Source organism: Herpailurus yagouaroundi, unplaced genomic scaffold (assembly GCF_014898765.1).
Source record: "Herpailurus yagouaroundi ecotype Mexico unplaced genomic scaffold, PumYag 189, whole genome shotgun sequence".
Taxonomy (NCBI): domain Eukaryota; kingdom Metazoa; phylum Chordata; class Mammalia; order Carnivora; family Felidae; genus Herpailurus; species Herpailurus yagouaroundi.
This window is the reverse complement of record NW_024412420.1, coordinates 17392535-17416043: the sequence shown is the minus strand read 5'-3', so window position 1 is coordinate 17416043 and position 23509 is coordinate 17392535. Positions and strand designations below refer to the sequence as shown.

Here is a 23509-nt window from a genome sequence, read left to right as displayed (position 1 = left end):
TCCTCATATGTAAAATACAGAGTTCATTCATTAAACTCTTGTGTCAACGTGGGCACATAATGGAGACTGCAGCTCCCTCCACCTTCCCCTTCTCATTCAACGTAGGTTATTCATCTTTAACTTCTAAAATGGACTCTGCAAGCACTTTACCAAGCGGGCGCACTCGCACAAACACTCAGATTCTCCTTTATTTCCTCTTCTTTCCTTTTCCACCTAGGCTCCCGCCCCACCCAGCGCCAGGCCACGCCCTGGCGTGTGACGTCAGCACGCCTCGTGCGTCGCGTCGCGGCGCTCACTGGGGGCCCGGCTTTCGCCCGCTGCTGCCGCCGCCGCCGCCGGCCGCGGCTGCTCTCCCAAGATGGCGGCTCCTCCGGGCGAGTACTTCAGCGTTGGGAGCCAGGTGTCGTGCCGGACGTGCCAGGAGCAGCGGCTGCAGGGCGAGGTGGTAGCCTTCGACTACCAGTCCAAAATGCTGGCTTTAAGTATCCTTCGCTGCGCGGAGCCCGAGGCCGGGCCGGCGTGTATGTGCGGTGGTGGGGGGGTGGGGGACGACGGCGGCGGCTGGGGCCCTCTCCGGGCCTAGGGGCGACCGGCTACCGCGGCGCCCGGAGCGCATGCGCACGGCCCTGAGCTCCCCTCCCCCTCTTCGTGTGTCCCTCGGTCCGCTTTGGGGACCCTGTCTCCCACCCCTTGTGGGAGCTGGGCCCCGAGCGAGGGTCAGTGGGTGGAGGGGGGCTTGACACGCGGATGCTTTTTGGGGGGAAACGCTATGAGAGGGGACACAGTCATCAGGAGAGAGGGTGGTCGTGGGAGGGGGCTGGTGGATTGGAGCCCGGATGGAAGGGGGGCGGGTAGGATCATGTGGGGAGGGGGTGTGTAGAGTAAGGATCTGCTAGTGGGGCAAGGCTATGGAGTTTACGAGGGGGTGTCTCCTGGTGGGATTTAGTCCAAGGAAGGGCGGTGGGGTGGTGATCAAATGGGCCTTGCCTGCTTTGGGGAAGACTAACTGCAGGACAGTTTGTATTTGAAATGGGGATAGGGGCTTGTTTTGCTGGTGCGTGTGTATGCGGGGTGCTGTTGGGGGCGGGGAGTACTGAATTAGGTTCCTCAGTCATTTGAAGATTGCTGTTTTGAGGATGTTTGCACTGGAAACCTGGTCCAGAGAGAAGACCACGTTTTTTAGGGGCTTATGTGGGGTTGTGTGGGTTACAGGTGAAAGAGTAAGTTAATCTTCTCTTGCTCAGCCCAGCACATGGAGTCCTGACTTTTCCATAGTAGTTGCCTCCCCTTTGGGAAGTGGCGGTGTTAAACAGAATGGAAGAGAAGGCCTGCTTCTTTGGGGGTGGAAATGATTTCTGAGTTACTCCAGGAAACTCAGTCTTGGAAACAAAATACTTCCTGGTTGTAATAAATGTGCCACCCTTTCCCCTTCTTTTTAAGCCACAGGTGGGTTTATTTGGATTTTTTTTTTTTTTTTTTTTTTGAGGCGTAATCCTTTATGGCATCTTTCAAAAGGAAGTTTCCTACTGAGTGCTGCATTTGAGTGGCAAGTATTTTAATTTATTTAACCACTAGTTGTAGATTTCCAGTTTAGGAAGATGTCCTCTGAACATCTTTTTTTTTTTTTTTTTTTTTTTTTAAAATAAAAAAACACAGACCTAGATCCTGTGAGACCTTTTACATTAGTGGAAGGGTTTTGGAATGAGGAATTACTTTTAATTGGCATGTGATATGCTCTTGATAAATAGTCGGAGGATGGGTGCGTGAATGAATGAATGGATACATAAACAAGTGGGTTAACTGGCTGGGTCACCTTGAGTGACCCTCATTCCCAGTGCTGTAGTTTTCTCTTCTGCAGAATGGGAAATCTGAAATCTAAAAAAGTGAAAAGAGCAGTATCTAGATATAAGACCTATTATACCAGGAACAGAAAGTACCGCCTCTCCTGTGTGATTCCTTAGGTTCAAGAAAAACTATATATACAGCATTAAGCCTCCATACGACCAGTAGAGAGGTGACAGAAACCCTTTCTGAGGCTTCCAATTTTAGATAATACTTGGCTTTGAAAAGCTTGAGATCTTTTGGTTCTGGGGTTTTGAGCGGGTGGAAGGTGACAGGCAGAGATTTCCTGAGGAGAGCTGTGATTCTTGTGAGGCTCCCCTGCCCCCCTCTTGCTCGTGACATACCTTTTACACCAGCCTTGTGTGAGTTGTGTTCTCCATGCCCCTATTTTCCTTAACTTTATTTTCTCACCAGAATGTCCCTCTTCCAGTGGAAAGCCCAACCATGCAGACATCTTGCTCATAAACTTACAGTATGTTTCAGAAGTGGAAATAATTAATGACCGAACAGAAACCCCTCCTCCCCTAGCTTCACTCAATGTTAGTAAGGTAAGGACTTGAGGGCAGTTCTGGCTCTTTAAAATGGTGGGAAAAATTGAGACTCATTGACCCCTGGTGGTACATACGTTGTCCATTGTTTTTCACGTTTTCATTGACTTAACGGTTTGTTCTGATAACCTTTTTGAAGAAACACCAATTTAAGTTTTCTTTTTATTCCTGCATGCCTTAAAAAAATTTAAGAAACCTTTTAATGCCCAAATAAAGAAATAAAGTTGCAAGCTTGCTTTTGTCCTTTGTGAAAGAGGGCTTTTTTTTTTTTTTTTTTTTTTTTAAACCTGGAGTCCATGTGCGAACTTTTGGTGTTTGTGGGGTTGGGTAGGGGCGTTGCCTGTGAACCTCCTGAAATTGTGTGTATGTGTGTATGTGGTTTTGGGTGAACACATGGAGTATTTTGGAGATTCTCAATTCATGACATACAAAAAATTGAAAACTACTGCCTTCAAGCTTCATTTTTGTCTTTATGTTTGCATTTTGAGGTCTGATAAAATTAGAGGCTTAGGATATTTTAATCTTGGATGTACGTACTGATATCTGGGAACCCTCAAATCACTTTTTTTGACTCTTCCCTTCTATCAGCCAGAGTTCACGTATTGTAATAATAATACCACTCCATGCCTTGTAGTCTTTGCTGTCCTTGTATTTGGAATGCTCTTTCTTCCAGAGTGTCTGGAGCCTCATCCTTCAGGACTTAGTTAAATGGCACCTCTTCTGAGAAGTCTTCTCTGATCACAGAGGCTAAAGGAATTTGCCCCCATTCTCTTTACAGTACCTTATCTTCCAGAGTTCAGGTGACATAGCATTTATAGTCCAACTTGGAACATTTTTGAGAGGAAAGCAGAGTGCTTTTGTTTTACACTGAGACAAGCATAGATCAGTGTATCCTGGGCAAATTGGAACTTTAAGGTTACCTATTCGTAGTCTTTGTATAATTATAATTGTGTGTCATTTGTTTACTTTTTTATCTCACCAAACTTTGTTCTGTGAGGATGGGAACCATACCTGTTTTGCTCATGGCTGAATATACAGAGCCTTGCACAGGATAGGTGCTTAATATTCTTTGAATAAATAAGTAAGACCTTTGATTTTAATAGCAGCTGCCTTTCCTTTAGTCTCTTGAATTCGTATGGTGGAAGTTTTTCCCTCTAGAGGAGTCTTGTAATAATGTATATTCTCTTACCTCTCTTGGGAATGTGGTGTGTTGGCTACAATTCAGCAAAGCAAGGAAACACTCAGGCAGCTGAAACAATAGAGGGTAACTGAGGCTGGCAGAATATACTTACCTCAGATTGGGAGCTCCCTTTCAGGTTCCAGAGAAATGCCACTCGTTTTTTTAGTGATGGCTGAGGACAGATTCAGAAAGGTCTTGGGTTCCGTATTAAAGGCTATTGCATATAGAACGTCCCAGTCTTGGGTGCCTGGGTGGCTCAGTCAGTTAAGTGTCCGACTCCTGATTTTGGCTCAGGTCATGATCTCTCGGTTCGTGGGTTCGAGCCCTGTGTTGGGCTCTGCACTGATAGTGTGGAGCTTGCTTGGAATTGTCTCTCTCTCTTTCTCTCTCCTTAAAAATGAATAAATAAACATAAAAAAATATTTCCATTCTTAGAAACTTGTAGATTTTTGAAACCCTGGCTTAGGTACCTTCTAGAGTGTAGGAGTTTTTTGCATCGTCTTCTTTTGGCTGAAGAGATTTTAAAAGATTCAAGTGAAATAGTTTATTCCTCATATGTTGAAAATAGGCTCTGAGTTAGTTTTTATAGGGTAGGAGAAGTCTGTCACTAAATAACTAAATCTTTAGTGAGTAGTAGAGGAAAGGTTATCTGAAAGGGATGATTTTCTCTAATGTAAAACATAATAAGTTTCTGCTCTTGTGACCAGTAAGTGCCACCATTTATCTGAGAGGGCTTGGAGTGTTATGGGTGGGACTGTTAAAGGTTACTCTCTTATGTTTGACCTCAAATAGAAATAGTTCTTGGTTATTTAATTTTGCAGATAATCTTTACCTTTGGGGTTTTGCTTTCTGCTGCTCAGTTTTAGCTTATTAGCATTGTTGTAAACTAGTTGTTTACCCACTCTTTCAAGAAAGTGGTTGTGTCATAGGTTGGGGAATATCAGAAATTTTTACTTTTCTTTGTGGCCTGCTTGCCAAGTCTTGAAAAGGGTTTGTTTTCTGGGGAGAGGAGTCAAACTAAAAACTAAAATTAGGTTGGAGGGCTATCTTTGGATTTCATTTATTCCCTCTTTCATTTGCAGAGATGTTTATGAGTAAGCTTATATTGGCTTTCTGAAACCCAGCGTTTGAGGATGCTTTGCGATTCCTCCCTGGATTCAGTTAGAAGAGCCTTCTGCACTGTTATTGAAAACTTAATCTGGGCAGCTGTTTACCTATTGATTGAATGCCATGGAAAGTTCATCCCATGGAAGAGCATGGACTTGGGTTTTTTTCTAAAGATGGAGGATTGTTTAAGCATGTTAGAACTAAAGTGCTCAGAGATCCCTGGAAGAAAACTTGCTGCTCACAGTGTGGGGAAGCACCACCTGTGTGTACCACTTCCAGTGGAAGATACCGTCACATGTTGGCTCATGTTGCTGACATAGTAAGCGCTCTGTTTAATCCTGTTGATATAAAATGGGTATTTGTTTACTCTGACCCAGCAGGAACTGGAAGAGAAGGTCCTTCAATAAAAGAAAATACTTAATTCCAGCCCAACTAGAGAAGGTACGAACTAGCAGTTCTTAGAGATGAGCCTGTTTTGTTTTCAGTTGACAGTGTACTGCAGGCTAAGAAGTCCTGTGTCTACAGGGATGTGGGATGTGAGAGGCAGCTTGGAAGAGGACAGTGGGGTTGCTGAAGTTCATGAGTATCACTCGATCTACTCCACGGTACTGTTGTACTTTTAAAGTGTTCTGAGTGTCCTGACTATAAGACAGAAGCATTTCAGCAAAAATACAAAAGCACATCAAAGCCAGTCATAAGTGAGGTTCAGATTACTCACTATGTGGCTTATTAGTTTATTCCGTCATGAGGAACTTAAATACTGCTTTAGGGTGAGAAGAACCCTAGGGTCCCTGTGGCAGAATGAAGTTGGGTGTTTCTTAACAAGTTCTTTTGCATTGACTCACCATCTTGTTTCCTGGGGATGAAGACTGCCCATGGATTAGTAGTGCTCTCAGGAGATGATTTGGGACATGTCAACATTAACAAGGGTCTCTTTTATGTAGCATTATAAAACATTTCCTGAAATCTGTTTTGTGTAGGTGTTGTGGTAAGCTCTGTCGGGGACCACATTTATTTTTCTAGAGCTTTACAGATTACAAAGAGCTTTGACACCTCTCATTTCATTCTCACCACCACCATGTGATCTTTGTAGTATATTCTTTTCCTTTTCATTTAACAGGCTTATTAGTTTAAGTGACTTGTCTAGGTTATATGGCCAGTAGTGTGGGAGCTCATGTTTTTATGTGCCATTCTCTGAATTAGCAATTGGTAGATGTCTCATTTAATGCTAACGATAGTTCTTATGGTGTGGCTACCATCACCATCTTAGAGAAGAGTAAACTGGAGGCTCAGAGAAAATGAGTCACTAGCTCAGTGTCCTGCAACTTGTGATGGAGCTGGCATTTGAACTCGGGTCTAATATTTTGACTGCGAAGTCCCATGTTAAGTAACGTTTCTACGTAGAGAGAACCTCTGTATTGTGTGGTCAGGAGGAGTGCGGTCTAGTAGAAAAAACGGGCTACATGGGTAAGTCTTTAAAAGTCACTTCTCTGCCTCTTAACCTTACTGAACATCAGTTTTCTCATGATAAAAATGGGATAATGTTAGTGTCTGTCTCATAGAGTTGTTATGGGGATTAGGTCACGTTGACTGGAATTGGCAAATGTTAGTTCTGTTCTTTTGTATTAGCTTTGTGTAGCCAACTGATGTTCCTTGAATTATGGCATGGGTGCAAGATGGGGAAAAAGGGGCAGTATGACAGCGGGAAGGCAGCTAAGAACATGAATGCCATTGCTATGTCATTCTAGCCTGGATTTGGTCTGACATTCATTCAGATATCCAAACTTGCCAAGCCAGGACTGGGGAAAATCAAAATTGTATTGAATACCATTAATATGTAATGTAGTTAAAACGTGTTTTTAAGAGATGTCTTCTTGGTGACCAGAATTAACTTGAACTTCCAGAGCAGTGTTATCAGGTGGCATAGTTAAGTGAACACTTGGCCGAGTACTGGAGTTTAGAGTGAGCAGTCACACAGCGAAGGAGGCTGTGCTTTTTTAGCCTCTGAGATTCCTGGGAAAGAACTCACCGACACAGCCAAGGCACGTGTATGTATTTGTTTAAATAAATCATCTGCATTGAATGAGATGTAAGTTCTCACTTTGCTGAGTCGGAGAAGACTTTCTTGAGATAGTTGTATGTTGTGGGGGGAGGCAGGGAAAGTGACAAAACATCAAAAATTGAAATCCACAGTTAAGGTGTCCACCTCCCTTACCAGACCACTGACTAATTTTTTAGCTTCTTTTATCCATTTATTACCCATTTATACCTTACTAACAAGCAGTGAGTTATCTGATGCAACCAGGAAGAAGAAAGAGATTGAAAGGGCTTATCATTAGCCCTTGGTAATGAAGAATGAGTTGGCTGCCTTTGAATAAGAAGGGTATTTGGATATTGGTGGTGATTGTGGGGAGGTCTGGAAAGAAAGGCTGAGAAAATGGAAGAGTCACAAAGTTGACTTTTTAAAAAAACTGACCTCGGGGACCTTGGATGGCTCAGTTGGATAAGCATCCTACTTTGGCTCAGGTCATGATCTCAGGGTTCGTGAGTTCGAGCCCCGTGTTGGGCTCTGTGCTGACAGCTCAGTGCCTGGATCCTGCATCCGATTCTGTGTATCCCTCCCTCCCGCTGTCTCTCTCCCCCTCCCCCCCCCCCCCGCCCTTTCCGATTCTGCGTATCTCTCTCTCTCTGCCCCTCTCCCGCTTGTACTCTGTCTCTCTCTCAAAAGTAAATAAACATTAAAAAAAAAAATTTTTTTTAAACCTGACCTCAGTGCTCACCTTTAGGTATGATGTCACACTGAGGGAAGACCTGACGCTGACTTTTTGTTTTGAGTTCTCCCAGTTCAAAGCTAATATTTAGCATAACCATAGACTTTCCAGTGATGTGAGGGTTAATTCTCAGTGTGAGTAAACTCCTGGGGTAGTTAATAGCTACTGCATTGTGGCCTGCGTTCATGGACCTATCCTGTTAGCCAGGTCCTTGACCGTATTGTGACCCTAATGTATTGGGGTATGGAGTTCACACCAAGTAGAATCAGATGGCCTGGGGCGCCTGGGTGGCGCAGTCGGTTAAGCGTCCGACTTCAACCAGGTCACGATCTCGCGGTCCGTGAGTTCGAGCCCCACGTCAGGCTCTGGGCTGATGGCTCAGAGCCTGGAGCCTGTTTCCGATTCTGTGTCTCCCTCTCTCTCTGCCCCTCCCCCGTTCATGCTCTGTCTCTCTCTGTCCCAAAAATAAATAAACGTTGGAAAAAAAAAAAATTAAAAAAAAAAAAAAAAGAATCAGATGGCCTGATTTTAGGTTATGTGTATATTGGTAGGAGGTAGAAGGTGTTCATAGTATGTGTAAATGGGAAGGGAAAGAACTACTTTTCTAGAGAAAGCAGGATTTTTTTGTCAGATAAAATTTTTCTAGCCTCTAGGAATCGCGACTAACCTATTGGCTCCTCGATTAGAATATATTGTCAAGTGCCCAGTATTAGGTTAGAGTCCACCAGTAAGTTTTGCACCTGGCTGTGAACAGACACAGCTGTTCTTCATGAAAGTGTCATGAAGGTAGAGGTGGGGGGTGACTGCTGAGTGACGGGACATGTTAAGTAGTGAGTGGTGTCAGATGGAGTCAGAGAGGTAGAATGATTGACTACCATTTCAGAAATCACTAGTCTGTTGAAGGATGTCACGTTCTGTGGCATTTAAACTTTGGGGTCAGACTGACCCCCCTAGTGGGGGATGCGGTGCTCTAGGCGAGGGCTCATGACTCCATTCAAGCTAGGGTGCATGGCTGCCAGCTGACTCTGTGAGCCCTCGTTAGGTTACGGTTTTGCTTTGGAAGGGGGCTTTCTTGACATTACAGGGTGTGGGGACAATCGCTGTCCACCTGAAAAGACAAATTGCTGTGCTCGAGTGACTAGCGGAGGTGTGCCACAGGTGTGTTATTGAAGGCATGTCTGCACTCTTTGACACAGAGATGATTGGCAATAAGGATTTTTCTGGTGGGTCAGTGGTGGTATCTCTTCTGCTTTAAGAAAGGGGCATTCTAACTGGTTTGGTCTTCCTGCTACAGAACAGGCTTGAGGGGAAAAGGCTGGGGGGAAAGGTGATGCAGCCAAGTTCTAGCATTGGAATTTTGAGACTAGCTTAGGTAAATACCAGACACTACCCTGGAGAGGGAAGCAAATTGTACCTGAGGTGGGAAATGAAAGGATCTGCACGCTGTGTCAGAAGCTAGCAGTATGTGTGGTAGAATGTGGGGAATTTAAAGAACTGGGTTCTTTTTGCAGCTGGGCTGTTAGTAATTTGTGTGACCCGGTGTTAGTCACTTAACTGGAACCTGGATCTGTTAGTTCTATGAATCTCTAATAGTCTAATAGTTTCTGTTCCTTTTATCCTCCTTTCCTCTTGCTCCCCCTTCCTTCCAGGTGCTGGGAATGTCAAGATGATTAACACTGCCTTTGCCCACAAGAATCTCCTGTTTGGGGGCGCCTGGGTGGCTCAGTCAGTTAAGCGTCTGACTCTTGATTTCAGCTCAGGTTATGATCTCACAGTTCATGAGATTGAGCCCCGTGTCAGGCTTTGCACCGACAGCATGGAGCCTGCTTGGGATTCTCTCTCTCCCTCTCTCTCCCTCTCTCTCTGCCCCTCCTCCTCTCTTGCTCTCTCTCAAAAATAAATTAAAAAAAAAAAGAATCTCCTGTTTGTTGGCAGGGTGAGGGAGAGCTGCATTTAACTAGTGCTGACAATGTAGCAGGGTCAGTGTTAGTGGGGGTGTGAGCGAGGTGCTGTGAGAGCATAGAGCAAGGGGGCAGCAAACTCCTGGAAGGGCCAGATAGCAAATGTTTTAGGTTTGTGGGCTGTACATTCTGTCACAACTACTCAACTTTGCCTTTGTAGCAAAAGCAGGCATAGATGATATGTAAACAAATGGTCATGGTCTTTCCAATAAAGCATAACTAAAACAGGTGTTGGGCTGAATTTGGCCCACAGGCTATAGTTTGCCAGTCCCTGGCATAGAGTAGTAAACATTTTAGGGAAGGCTTTTCTGATGTAACAATGGAGTAGGGTCTTGAAGAATATTCGATAAAAGGAAGGAAGTTAAATGGAATCCAGCGGATTTGGAAGGTGCTCACTTTGTCCATCTCTGCAATTGGGAAACTTCTTTTAGTAAGCTAACCCGGAGGTTGGTTGTTCTCAGGGAGTAAAGGGATGAGTTGTGTGCCATATTGGTGTTAGGTGCTTTCCATGCTTACTGAACTCCCAACAGTAACCCTTCAGGATGGGCCCCAGATGAATGAACTGAGGCTCTGGAGAGGTTATGCATCTTGCTCAGGTTCGTGCAGCTAGGGCGTGGTAGGCAGGGGTTTGAGCTGGAATCTAGGCGTAAGGGGGTGGCTCTTCTATTTTACTCTGCTTTCTCTCTTTTCAGAGCCCAGGAAAGAACAGTGCATGGCTCTTTCACTATCATGAATAAGATCAACTCTTTACTCACTAGATAGTGCACCCATTTTGGCATGTGAAGGGGAAAGGGATTTCCAATAGATTATTCCAGTTATATTTTGAAAGATGTCTTCTTTAGGACTTACAACCTATCTAGCAGCTCTTACAGAAACCAGAAAGGGAAGCACTGAGCCCATTGGCTAAAGGAAGGTTGGATTGTATGAGTTTTCCTGAAATGACCCACAGGCCACCTTCTCTGTGCTAACAGTAATGATGTTTTAATAACAATGTTAACAGCTAATATTTGCCCAGTGCTTTACACCTAGTGCTTTCACCCAGACTGTCTCCCTTAATCCTCACTGCCATGTGTGAGCTGGCTAATTTGAGCGCACATTCTCAGAGATGGGTTGTTGAGATCAAATTTCAGCCTATATCCCAGCCAGTTTTCTCTCTGACAGGGCCATGTGCAGGTTCCATGGCAGTGCTGGTTTCAGGGTCTCAGGACTAGGAAATTACTCATTGTCCTGGAGGTTTAGTTTTCTGTTGTAGCTATGAATTGTGTTTGGTGACATAACTTAGAAATAGCTGACAAACTCTTGACTTATTGACAACTGGTGTTTGTTTTAAACCCAGTGAAAGAAAAAGCTTTGCCTATGGAGGGGACTGTGACTCCAGGCTGGTCTGTATTGTGCAGCAGCTACATCATGGTAACAAGGATGGTGTTGAAGCTTGGAGATTTTAGGTGGGGCTGCGGCCCCTGGATTTGCACGTTGTTTTTCCTCGTAGTTCAAAGCACTCAACATACCTTAACGTGCAAGTACAAGAGACTTGCTTGACTTAGCTTCCCTAGTCTCAGCCCAGTCAGAAAATGATGGGTCCATGGGGCATCTGGCTGGCTGGCTTGCTCAGTCAGAGGAGCATGCAGCTTTTGATCTTGGGGTCATGAGTTCAAGCCCCACATTGGGTGTAGAGATTACTTAAATATTAAAAAAAAAAAAAAAAAAAAAAAGATGGATCCAGAGAATACCTGTCATTATTGGTCTGAACTGCTTTCTTATATAATGTCTGTTTTCTGAAAAGCATTCCTGCAAGTTACCTTTAACAAAAGAAATAAAGGATGTCCTTGAAGTTTAGGGTGAGACTGAGGCCCTTTTCAGAAGAGATACCCTTTACTAGAAAGCAGACAGCTGTGTTCTGCACTGGGGACATTGATGGAAATGCCAGAATGCGCTGACAAAAAGAGAAGGTGGCAGCTAAGTTTTAAAATATTTTTCCTTTCTGGAAAAAAAACTTTTTTCCTTTCTGAAAATACTTTCTTTTGCATTTAAATTTATATTTTCAGCAGTCATTTAGACTTCCTTAGGTGGAACTGTTTATAGTGACAGGGTTAAGAATGCAAGCTTTGAGTCAGACTGGGTTCCAATCCACTCTCCCACTTGTGGCTTGGTAGACCTGGGCAGGTTTCTTAACAGCTGTGATTAGATTCTCCATCTATTAAGTAGGAGGAATTTTAGTCCCTATTTCATAGGCTTGTTGTGCAGATTAAATGCTGAATACATGTAAAGTGTGTAGCTTGGTGCTTAGGGCGGAGTAAGCTCTCACTCAACAAGTTGGTTCTTAGAATTTTAATATTCACTGCCGGGCCTCTTGGGCTCTGCGGTTCCTGTTTGATTCAGTGTTTTGATTCATTATTATGTATTCTAGGACACAACGGCAAGTGGGATACTCTATTTTTGGAGTTCCCAACCATGCAAAGTACGGTTCTTCTTTACTGTTTGTAAAGAACTGTATTTTATTGAAACCAGCAGACAGGAGCTTTCAGCTAGGGAACAAGAAAACTTGGGGATATTGATTTGATAGTTGGAAGAAATATTTTTGCGAGCCCGCTTATTGCTGGCTAGGAAGGAGGGCTTTCTAAGAGTGCACCCCAGAATTGAAGCCACAGAAACAAGCGTGGGCCCTCCTGATGACAATTGTCCTTCGTTGCTGCAGTCTGTCTTCCCTCAGCCTCCACCAGGCTGTGCGGGCAGCAGCTGCGGTGTTTCCTAACCTCTCTGTGAGGGCAGCTGGTTGGAAAGCCCGTGTACACAGAGAAGACAAACTGAGAGTGGCTCATCGGAGTCAGTAGGTCACATCCAGCATGTTCCTCCTTTGGACTCTGCTTCCCTTGTTGTATCAGCTGTCACAGCCTGTTAAATACTTGCGGTAGGAATCCCTCTGGGTTCCCCACAGCACCTGTGCTTTCCTGGTCTGGGTGTGTGGAAATAAGATGGCCCAGCTGGTGACTGAATAACAAGATGAAGTGCATGGTGCTTGGATTTTGTTGTTGTGGCTGCTTCCTTTTCCCCGTGTCACTGAGTGCAGGAGGTGTGTGTCACTGGTGTTCATTAGTTCACTCACTCAAGGGTTACCCAACAGCAGGCGTGACTGGATGCCTTTTAATATTGATGTGCTCTGGTGTCAAGTTCCTGTACTTCTCTCTGTAGCCCGTGTCAAGTTGCTATATATAAAATGGCCACAGGAGGAAGTGCTGGTTAGTAGACAGGGAATCACTTTTTCACCGGGTCTCGTACAAAATAAAAGGAGAGGCATGTTAGCACAGGTTGTCTTGTGCAGTCATTTCATTTAAGCCACATGCATGTTAGTGACACATATTTGTGGGGTTTTGCTTCTCAGTTTGCCCGAACCCAGTGTTTGTAAAGTGGTGCCTTTAGTATTCTCTGAGATTCTAACCAGTTAGTGCTTCAGATTTGATTGGAAGAGAGGCCAGCAGCTAGCATGTTTGCATTGAAAATAGATGTAGTGTGGTGACGGGCATTGAATTTAAAAAATCATGATCCTGCTAACCTTCCCAAGCTGAGAAGGCACACTCTCCACCTCTACCGAGGGCAGCTTCCATTGGTTCCCTCTAGTGGTTTGACAAAAACTGTAAACTTACTATCTTGGAATAACTGGACCATCTATACGTATGCGTTAGTTTACAAAAATGTGGGGAAATTTACATCTGTGTAACTGCTAACTTGAGGGTGGAGTGATAGTTATTTGCTTTACAAAGGGACGCTTATCTATACTTTTCATGGGTTTTAAGGAACCTGCCTAAAAAGAACAAGGTAATCTTCTTCCCTTCTCAACTCCAATTTTGAGAGAAGAAAGACTTCTAGATTCCTTTTGTGAGGGTAACCTTCCTTGTGCCTAATCGATTGGATCCTTTGTAGAAGAAATTTACCCCATTTGTACAAGTTCCTGGTGAAAGCATATCTGTAGAGCTGAATGTCAGATTTAAGCCTTTTTCAGATTGCCGTGAAAATACAGTTCATAAACTGACAGCTGGAGGATTCAGGGTTTGCAGTGCATCCAGACCCCCCCAAAGCACAATTGCAGGTCCAGGTAGAGTAGTTGAGGATATTGGGGCAAATTGAAATAACAGCTTACTCTGATTTCTGTTGACTTTTCTGAGGTTTGTATATCATTTAGCATTTGGGATCTGTTTGCACTGTGACTTGAAATGGAGAATTGCCCAGTTTATTCTCCTTTGCTTGCAGAGCCTTTAGAAGAGGTGTTTTGGGGGGCTAGAAGTGTATTTTGAAATCATTGTTCTCTAGTCATTGTGTTGCTATTACTCAGGCTGTCCAAACGAATCACTCTGGCTAAGATTCATATGTATTTCATTATGCCTCTGGCAAAAATTCAAAAGTGGCTCCCAGCCTTTCTACCTCCTCTTCTAGCTTAATTTGTCCATTCCATTCTTAACCATTCTGCATAGGTGCCTGGTTTCCCTGAGCCAGTTCCTCCCACTGAATGGGTCTTGTTAGGTTTTTAATCTATCTACTAGGTGGATGACAAGGATGTTTTGCTCTGGTATCCGTATTGTCTAGTCAACACAAGCTTTATAGACGCAGCTTTGTCAGACCCAACACTGGGAGATGTTTTTGGTTTTCGGGGATAAACATTTTTTTTAAAAAAAACCTCAAAATGTGAGACCCTCCTGCTTGTTCATGGGGTAAGATAAACATCTGCTTGGTCACTTGTGCTTCCCAGGAGCCCCGTAGCAGTGTGGTTAATCCAGGGGAGCTTTTGTTGCCCCTGGTTTTACCTTCTGTCTTTGGAGACTTCAGATTTGTACAGGGTGTTTGAAAAATGAGAGTCAAGGAACCTCCTTGTTATCAGGGTTTTCTTGGTGATTGAGTAAGTTTTGCCTGTTGCTGCTTAAATCACACCGGCAGCAGCTCTCTCTGCAGAGAGACCGAGTGTGCTTTCTTGCTGCCGCTGGGATTGCCCAGGCTCCAGGGGATACTGTCAGCCCTGTGCATTGATTTCTCTGCAGACTCTGGCCTGGTGAGGCCAGATTGGCAGGACCAGGCTTGAAAGATTATTTATTTACTCCTGCTTTATCTCTCTCTCTCCATGTACCGGGGACCATGTGAGAAAGGATCTCCAGCTTCCAATCACTGTAGTTTTGGCCTTTCTTCCCTCTCTGCCCTAGGGAGACTGAAATGACCCTGCGTGTGACCTCTCTCTTCGGTGCTCACACCCCTCCCCCCCTCAGATCTTTGAAGCTCAGAGACAGGGCTCCCCATGACCCAGTTGAAGGTCTCCTTTTCTCTTCTTCATAGTCAAACCCACACCTTAATAAAGTGCTTCATTTTGCTGACAAGCAATTAGACACTTTGCCTGTAGAACTAAATTTGATCTGTGGTTTGAAGGGTCACTGTTAGGCGGAATATAAATGTTTAAGAATTCCAAATGTCTAGGTACTTTGGGGATGTGCAAGAGGTATGATCTCTATCTTAAGGAGCTGGTATTTGGGGACAAATTATGTGTGTTCACGTGTGTGTTTGTGTGTCTGTGTTTGGTGAGCTGCAGCATCAGTATACTAAGCCCTTAATGGGTCTGAAAAATCTCTAACTCATTTGTTTGACTTTCAGATGCATTGTCTGCCTTTCATTTTAACTGTCTTGTCCAGCATATTTGTTGTGTCTTATGCTCTAGCGAATTTGCCCTTCTGGAGTCTCTAGCAACCAGTAGTGTAGGGTGGGGACTAGAAGTGTGTTAGAGGGGCAGTAGGGGTTGATGGGGCAACCCACCCCTGTTGGGAGGGATTTCCTAGATTTTAGTAGACTGCGGTATTCCCCCCTTACCTGCAGGGTGTGCATTCCAAGACCCTGGAGGATGCCTGAAACCATGCATAGTACCGAGCCCTGTATCTACTGGCTTTTTTCCTGTACATACTTACCTATGATAGTTTAATTTATAATTAGGCGCAGTAAAGATCAACAACAATAGCTATAAAATGGAAAAATTATAACCGTGTGCTGTCCTGACAGTTACGTGAATATGGTTGTCTCTCTCTAAATACCTCATTGTACTGTTCTTAGTTACCCTTCTTGTGATGATGTGAGGTGATAAAATGCCTACGTGAGGAGATGAAGTGAGGTGAATGATGTAGGAGCTGTGGTGTAGCGTTGGGTTACTGTTGACCTGATGATATGTCTGGAGGAGGATCATCTGCTTCTAGACCGAGGTTGACTCTGGATCAGGGCCGGGGGTGGGTGGGGAGTGACTACTGTACTAGATTTTACTAGAATTTCTTTTGATCAGTCTGTGAGCATTCCACTAGAGGGCAGTTAGGGAAAGACATAAGGTAGAATGTGGACCATTCCTTTTTCTAAAGAGCAGGGTAACGGTAGCTCAAGTTGAAGGTGGACAGTATTGGGTTAGGTTTACTTGGGTCTTGGCTCCCCATGTGAGCACAGATAGTGTGGTACCAGAAAGATAGTCTTTTGAACCTCATATTCTGGTCTCTGAAGGTGTTGTAGACGTTGATTTCTAAAACTGAGACTAGCAGTGGCTGATAAAAGGTCTTCATTCTCTCCTTTCATAGAGATGTGTGCATTACCTTTTATCTGATGGTCACTTCCCAGTCCCACTGTGTAAGGTTGCCCTGCTTTATTTTCTTCCCAGCTCCTTGGCACTATCTGTAGTTCGTAGTCTGTCCAGTCCCGGCGGCAGTGCTGTACCTAGTTCAGCACAGTGCATGTCTGGTATGTGTAGGCACTTAGTAAGTACTGGATGGAAGGAATGTCTGCCGCAGTGGCAATAACCCCTCAGGCATATTATGTATGTGTATGTTTCGCTTTTGAACTCTGAGAGAATTGAATCTACCAAACTAGTCTCTTCCAGCCTCCTTTCCTCAACAGGTCCTGACTGTTGGGAAGAATGAAGGTGAATGCTTTTCTGAGTCTCTTTCCTCTCCCCCACCCTAGCTTGCCAGCAAAGCACGGACAGAGAAGGAGGAGAAGCTGAGCCAGGCCTATGCAATCAGCGCTGGTGTTTCCCTAGAGGGCCAGCAGCTCTTCCAGACCATACACAAGACGTGAGTTGGGGGAGCATAGGGGTCCCTTGTCCCCGGGGGCAGCGCTGCCAGGCTGTGCTGTGTGGGTAGTTGTGTTCCCGAAAGTCAGCAGAGATGCTGGTTAGTGTGTCTGCAGCACCTTGGTGTCCAGGGATGTGGGTGTCTGTTGCCCTTCCATACAGGAGAATGGTGTAATCATGGACAAGTTGGTTTTTTGGGGCTTCGGTTTCTTCATGTGTAAAACTTGGTTTGGGATTAGATTATCCTGAGTCCCTTTCAGAACTGGTATTCCATAATTTAGAACACGGGGCTTCTTTCTCTTTCATTATTTTGACCTTGTCATGCCTTTCTCCAGAAGCTGATGGGGTTTTATTAAGGGAGTTACAAGTCTGTCTCTGATTGTACACTGGGAGAAACATAAGGAGTTAGGGAGAGCAGAAGGCCACCTTATTACCACCTCCTAAAAGACATTTTGTCACAGCAGAAGTCATTTGACTCTCCACTAGCTTCCCTAGCTGCCGAAACACTGAAACATTTGACACTCCCCCTCCCCCCTGCTGCCTTCTGTTACCCTATTTAACCACCTGGGTCTGGTGCACAGATGGCAGCTGGCATCAGAGCTGTTCGAGGCCATGGTATGAGTATCTGAACATTTACAGGTATGTGAAGGAACTCTTAGGAATATCAGCTGCCCTGTGTTTCCCCGAGTGTGAACTGGAATGGGTTTTCCCAGTCTGGCAAGTGCCCAGCTGTCTGATAACTGAGAGGGGCCAGTTTGAGGAGCAGTTACTGTTTCAGGAGGTGGGTGGCAGAGTACAGATCACAGGAAGATGGGGGGGATTTCTTTTCCTGTCTTTCTAAAGGTGCTGTTTCCCCCCAGGCCAAAGGCTGGCAAACTCCAGGTAGTGGGCACATCTGTTCATTTGTTTATGTATTGTATTACCTGTGGCTGCTTGCGTAGTACAGCAGCAGAGTTCAGTAGTTGTGACAGAGGTTGTATGACCCTCAGAGCCTAAAATATTTGCTGGCTGACTCTTTATAGAAAAAGTTTGCCAACCCCCTGCCCTAGGCTGCTACTTAAGTTGCATCTAGTGGCCTGAGCCTAGCTCTTTATTTGAATTCAATTTGGTTTGGACTTCTGAGGCTGCCACCAAGTTTTTTCTGGTTTTCCAGGTCCCTGATGCTTCAGAGTGCCTCTTCTGGGCCCTTCTCAGAATAAGTACACGTCAGGTCATTGCTTTTCCTAGCCACTGGTGCCCAGGAAATGTGTCGTGGCTACTCTTCCCTGTAGGCTGCTGGCATCTAGTTGTTGGCTGAGTTGTGAGCTGAGAACTTGGGGTCAGTTTCCTGGAGTTACTTATTCATCAGGCAGGAGGTGTGGGATGCCGCAAGAGGCAACTTTCACCTGCTCTCTTCTCCTTCCAGCATTAAAGACTGTAAATGGCAAGAAAAAAACATCGTAGTCATGGAAGAAGTTGTTATTACACCCCCATATCAAGTGGAAAACTGTAAAGGCAAAGAGGGGAGTGCACTGAGCCATGTACGCAAAATAGTAAGTAAAGGAGCCATGAACCTTTAGAGAGAGGATGATTCCTTGACCTTCACCCCTCCCCAGCATCAGGGCAGGACACTGTGCTGAGATCCCTGCCTCCGACCTACCAGCCTGAGAGCAGCCCTGCCTAGCCACCTGCCCCCTGCACTGCAGTGCTCTGGAGCTTATGGTTTGGCCACTTCTGTGGGGATGGAACCCGCTGGGCAGCATGCAGTAAAGCAAGTGGCCAGCCCCATGTCCTCCCTGGCATGGCTTTTTGGAATTAGCCAGACCATTCTGTGGTATTGCACCTGAGCAGTTCCTCTCATCCCAGTCTGGGTTCCTCTCGGGAGGAGCTGGTTGGTATAAGTCAGTTGCTGTTGGGTCTCTGACCCTGCATATGTCACATGACTATCTAGGTTGCGTTGTAGCATTTAGGAAAAAACGCTCTGAGGGTTGAGGGACCAATGTTGTGGATGTAAAAAGTCCAAGACTGCTAATTCCCTGTTAGCTTTTCATTCTGCACTTAGATGAAGAGGGGCGAGGCAGTTTGGGACATAATAATCTCCTTTCCTACTGTGTTTTAGCTTACAGACTCACTTTCTTCTAGATAGTCTTGGCCAAAGCTGCAACAAATGTGGTTGAAACAAGAGGCCCCTGCCTACCTTTGGCTGGCAAGACCAGCAGACAGCAAGGGCAGAGATGCCTGAATAGTCCATGAGGCTGTGGAGACCTGGAGTGAACTGTTGGGGAGGCCTCGGTGCCCATCTCCTGTTCTGACCTAGGCTGAACTGGTCTCTTTCAGGTTGAAAAACATTTTAGAGACGTGGAAAGCCAAAAGATACTGCAGCGTTCACAAGCCCAGCAACCACAGAAGGAGGCTGCCCTGTCATCCTGAGTCCACACACACGGAGGACTCTTCCAGCATCCAGCCAGCGAGGCGATGGTGGTGGCTTCGGCGGAGGCAGGCCGGGGGAGGGAAGGGATCCTATATTTCCTGTTGGCTCTTGTTAACAAAGGGTCAGCATTTCCAAATCTTAGACTTGAACAAACAAAACACCCAACAAAAAAGAACAAGAGAATAATTTAAAAGTTGAATCATTACTTGACTAACAGACTTCGGTCCACCATGTCCTTTTCACAGTCCCCTTCTGGAACAGTCACTTTGTTAATTTTATTTTTGAAAATTCCTTTCCTGCTCTGCCCTTTCACCTTTGACTTTCCTAGTCTGTCCCTGCCATTCTGTTTTTATAAGTGGCTTCACTTGCCTTCTGAGTGATTGAAAGAAACTTTTACATCTCTTCCAAAATAAAAGTAACAAGTTGACTGTGACACTGAAGTCGAGACTAGAGCAGCAGACAGAGGTCTCACTTTAAATTTGTCTTTGGTTTTCTTTTTCTTTTTTTTTTTTTTTTCTTTTTTTTTGCACAGGGCATGGCTTGAATTAGTTTTATTTTTCTTAACTTTAAATATATATATGAAAATATATATTAAAATGTTCTCTAAATATTTTCTGCTTCTTGCAGGTCTCTTTTTACTAGATCATGGCCGCTCTTCCCACCTCCTCCCTTCGAAAATAAAAAATGTATTCCCCTCCCCACCACCTATAGCCAGGCAACTAACTTGACTTGGTTCACAGCAAGAATCTTCTGCAGCACTTTCTAGAGCCGGTGTTTGCAGGTGGGATTCGGCTGTGAGGGTTCCTGATGGCTTTTTAGTCTTTAACTGTGTGTGTGTACCAGTCTCACATTTGGCCAAAACCTCAGGATTCTCCCTCTGCCTTTTGTCTTACTTCATGGTACTAGAAGAACTTCCTCACCACACTCCTGTCTCCTAGATGGGAGAGTCAGCTGCCCTGTCTCCTGTGCCCTCTGCAGGAAGAACTATTTTGCATGGCACGTCTCAGCTCCTCCTCGAAGGATGATTTTCTTCCTAAGAAACCTGGAGCCCACCTCTCCCAGTCTCTCAGAGTCTGTATCCAGAGCCAGTAGCCCAGGAGAAAGCTTGGGTGACCTGTAGTTTCTCTGCTTCCACCAACCTCCTGCTTTTATGCCCTTCCCCACCCCCCTGAAATTTTACAAGCTTATGATAGTTTGTATGTGCTCAGCCAATGGGCAGAAAACCTGGAGAGAATTTCTGGACTTTAGCCCACCAGTTTGTCTGGTTTGACTAACCTGCTGAGTGCTAAAACTGGCACCTGTTGCCCCCATGCCTTCAGGGCAGCCCAGGGGGGCAGAGTGTGCCACCAGCTGAATGTCAGGCACCGAGTGGGAAGTGGGTGATGCTCATGTGACTGGCTAGAGCTTTGGGGGTGGGGTGGGGGGTAACTACTATCTTTTTGGCCATGATCTCTTTCCCCTTCCTTTTTTTTTTTTAATTAAATAAATGGATCAAAATTAAATAATTCAAGCCCTGCCTTCAAAATGAATTTTTTTTTTTTTTTTAGTATTGTTTAGCAAAAACAATAAAACCCAAATTTTTTTAACCATCACTCATGTCTCAGGTTTGTACGTGCTTTAGAGACCCCAGGGGGGAGCGGTGTGAGGGGGGAGTAAGTGGTAATCTTTCCCTTTAGATTCTCTGCTTCCTACTCTTTATTCTCTCTCCTTCCATCTCCTGGAGCTCTCCCAGTGATATAGTGCAAAGGATATAATTTAAGAAAGGGATCCTGGGTTGGGAGGTGTGTGTGAGTGGGGTAGGGGCACAGAGGGGTGGGCACGTATGCAGGGCTGTTTGTTACGGCTGTTTGGAAGAAAAGAGAAGACTGATACGTGTACTTGCATACCCGCTTGCCATTGGCAAGATCTAGATTATTTTTTTTAATGTTTATTTTTGAGAGAGAGACAGAGCATGAGTGGGGGAGGAGCAGAGGAGAGAGGGACACAGAATCCAAAGCAGGCTCCAGGCTCTGAGCTGTCAGCATAGAGCCCGATGGGTGGCTTGAACTCACGAGCCGTGAGATCACGACCTGAGCCAAATCAGATGCTTAACTGAATCAACCACCCAAGACGCCCCTGGCCAGAGCTAGATTTAAAGTACCAGGCCTTCAATTTAGTCTGCACAGAAGTATAAGCTTCTGGAGAAGGTAAAAGGGAGAAAGGAGAGGGACCTTGTAAGCTCCAGAAATGCTAAGAGATGCCGTTAAAGTAGTGTGAATCATGGAAACTGGAAGGCTGGAAGGAAGCTCCGTGTCACATGTCCCACACCATCACTTCCTCCCCTTTAGGTCTATGAATGGGAGACAGTAGGTAGCAACGGTTTCTGGTAGGAAGCACTTCAAGAGGTGGAATTAAGGTCGAGTGAAAGGCAGGGAGGTGAAGAAAGAACAAGGGCTTTGGCAGCATGAATAGTTGAGCTCAGATCCCCACACCTCCCATTCTTCACTTTGAGGCTGTGGGTAAGTCAGTTCATGAGTCTGAACCTTAGCTTCCCCAACTGTACACATGGAACACCTACCCATTTCCTAGGATTGGTGTGGAAGTTAAAGATACTTCAACTGCTTGATACCTAGAAGGTGCTGGGTAAATGTTAATAGAAATGTTAGCTGGATCCTGGGATGGTTGAGTCTGGGGTTGAGTTTGGACTAGGTGATTGTCAGAGGCTCCAGCTTTGCTGTCGAAGTCTTGATTTTTATTAAAAAAAAATTTTTTTAAGTATTTATTTTGAGAGAGAGTGAGGAGGGAGGGCCAGAGAGAGAGGGAGAGAGAATCCCAAGCAGGCTCTGCACTGACAGCACAGAGTCTAACACGGGGCTTGAACTCATGAACCGTGAGATCATGATCTCAGCCGAAATCAAGATTTCGGACACTTAACCTACTGAGCCACCTAGGTTCCCCTGAGGTCTTTCTTAGATGGCGTTTTAAGTGAAGCTAATACATAAAGCAGTCAGGCAAGTGGGGAAGGGGTCTCAGAGCTCTGCCCTCTGTCTCTCACAGATCTTACTGTATCGCTGCTCTGGAGTCCCAGGGAATTCCTTTGATCGTATTTTGAAAAGCCCTCATCTTACAAAAGGAGAGTGGGTTTCGCAGGGTTAAATGACTGCTGCCTGTCGTGGTGGAGCTGGAGCAAAACCCCAGCCTTTTATCCACTCGTGGACTCCTGTCACTGCTCTGTGACTTTCCAAACTGATGGCTTGTGCGTCGCTCACTTGTTTGCCAGGTGTAGGATGGAACACAGGACTGGGTGAGGTTGCCTGCTAGGTTGGAAGCACCCTGAACTGTTGAAGAGTATAGTGCGGGGGGCTCGCGTCTCTGATGACACATGTACAGGTTTTGCAATGTCTCCTTGGTTTTGTGGCATTCTCCCCCACCCCCACCCCCACCCCAGTGCACACGGACCTCTCCTCCCCAGCACCTGATGACCTCCCACTGCCACATGCCTTTGAGTTTACTGCTGCGTAGAACTGTCTGTAGGGCATACGTAGCTTTCCTGTGGTGAGTTGATACTGAGTCTGTGCTGTTAAGAGTCTGAGCAGCTTCTTGGCTGCTTTGAAAATTGCTCAGGCACTTCAGTATTAGGTCAGGGGCTTCAGCCCGGAGCCAGTGATTCAGGGTAAAGGCTCCTTGACGTTTTTGAAGCTAAGAATGTGTGTGTCGCAATCTGTTCTTCCACAAGACCTACTAGTTAGTAAAAGATGTAGAGAGCTTTCAGTCCTACACCTGGATAGACTCGGCTGTCCGTTGAGAGGATACTGTGGTAAGAATGTATAAGGCCAGGACCTGCCACGTTGCAGGGTAAGCAGTGGGGAGAGTGGCAGGGGCAAGTTTGGGAACTGGGATTGGCCATTGTCTGCTCTGCGTGGTGGATTTGCTTTCTCATCGCTGCTGGAGTCTGCTCGTGCCAGAGAATTCCCCTTTGAGAACCTCGAAGTCACCGCCATGTACTGCGTAAACTTAAGGGGTTTGACATAACAGCCCCAAGTACTTAACAGGTGAAAACAGCCTAACAGTTTGGGCTGATCCACTGGTCGTAGACTGCTGCTAGGTAATCAAGTTTCAAAACGAGTTTGTTCTTTTATATTCTAAAAGCCTTACCTGGCTCATAATACGGACACTAGAAGATGAGGCAAACATTTTCCCTCCAGCAGCCCCCTCCCCCCCATTGTTAACGTCTTTCATGCCCTCCGGATTCTAAGACACTTCTTTCTCCCTGCCCCTTGTGTTTCTGACAGTGCGGGGTGCTTCACAATGTCAGAAGAAACTTGCCAGTTGGTTGCCTTGCTCTGTAATATTAGCATCTCAGGAATTGTTCTCTAGGAAAGGTATGGGGCTAGGTGATCTCTCAGATGACTCCCAGCCTATCTTATCTCATCTGTCTTACCCTACAATGCCTTGCTTCAAAGCCACCTGTGAAGTCATCCTTGACTTTTTAATTAGTAGAAAGTTATTCCTAGAATTGTTTTGTAGCACTCATGTGGCATGTATGACTTACTTATAGTAACTTGTTCAGGTTTCTCTTGAGTGGTCTAATGGGGGGATTTTGAGGCTCCAAGGCAGAAATAGTGACTAACTCATT

The 23509-nt window shown here is 45.3% G+C and overlaps 1 protein-coding gene across 1 annotated transcript; it reads left to right on the top strand.

Annotated features, from left to right (window-relative positions):
* The first annotated feature begins 289 nt into the window (after positions 1-289).
* LSM12 (LSM12 homolog) lies at positions 290-19334 on the top strand. Its single transcript, XM_040497747.1, has 5 exons — positions 290-482; positions 2257-2390; positions 16376-16485; positions 17890-18016; positions 18801-19334. The coding sequence occupies exons 1-5, from the start codon at positions 359-361 to the stop codon at positions 18891-18893; spliced, it is 588 nt and encodes a 195-aa protein (XP_040353681.1). The 5' UTR covers positions 290-358; the 3' UTR covers positions 18894-19334.
* Positions 19335-23509: the final 4175 nt, after the last annotated feature.

What these genes read in the sequence shown, in the direction of transcription:
- LSM12 (XM_040497747.1), top strand. Translation starts at nt 359, where the DNA reads ATGGCGGCTCCTCCGGGCGAGTACTTCAGCGTTGGGAGCCAGGTGTCG. An exon ending in GTCCAAAATGCTGGCTTTAA is followed by an intron (nt 483 to 2,256) that starts GTATCCTTCGCT and finishes TTTTCTCACCAG; the next exon opens with AATGTCCCTCTTCCAGTGGA. An exon ending in TTCCAGACCATACACAAGAC is followed by an intron (nt 16,486 to 17,889) that starts GTGAGTTGGGGG and finishes TTCTCCTTCCAG; the next exon opens with CATTAAAGACTGTAAATGGC.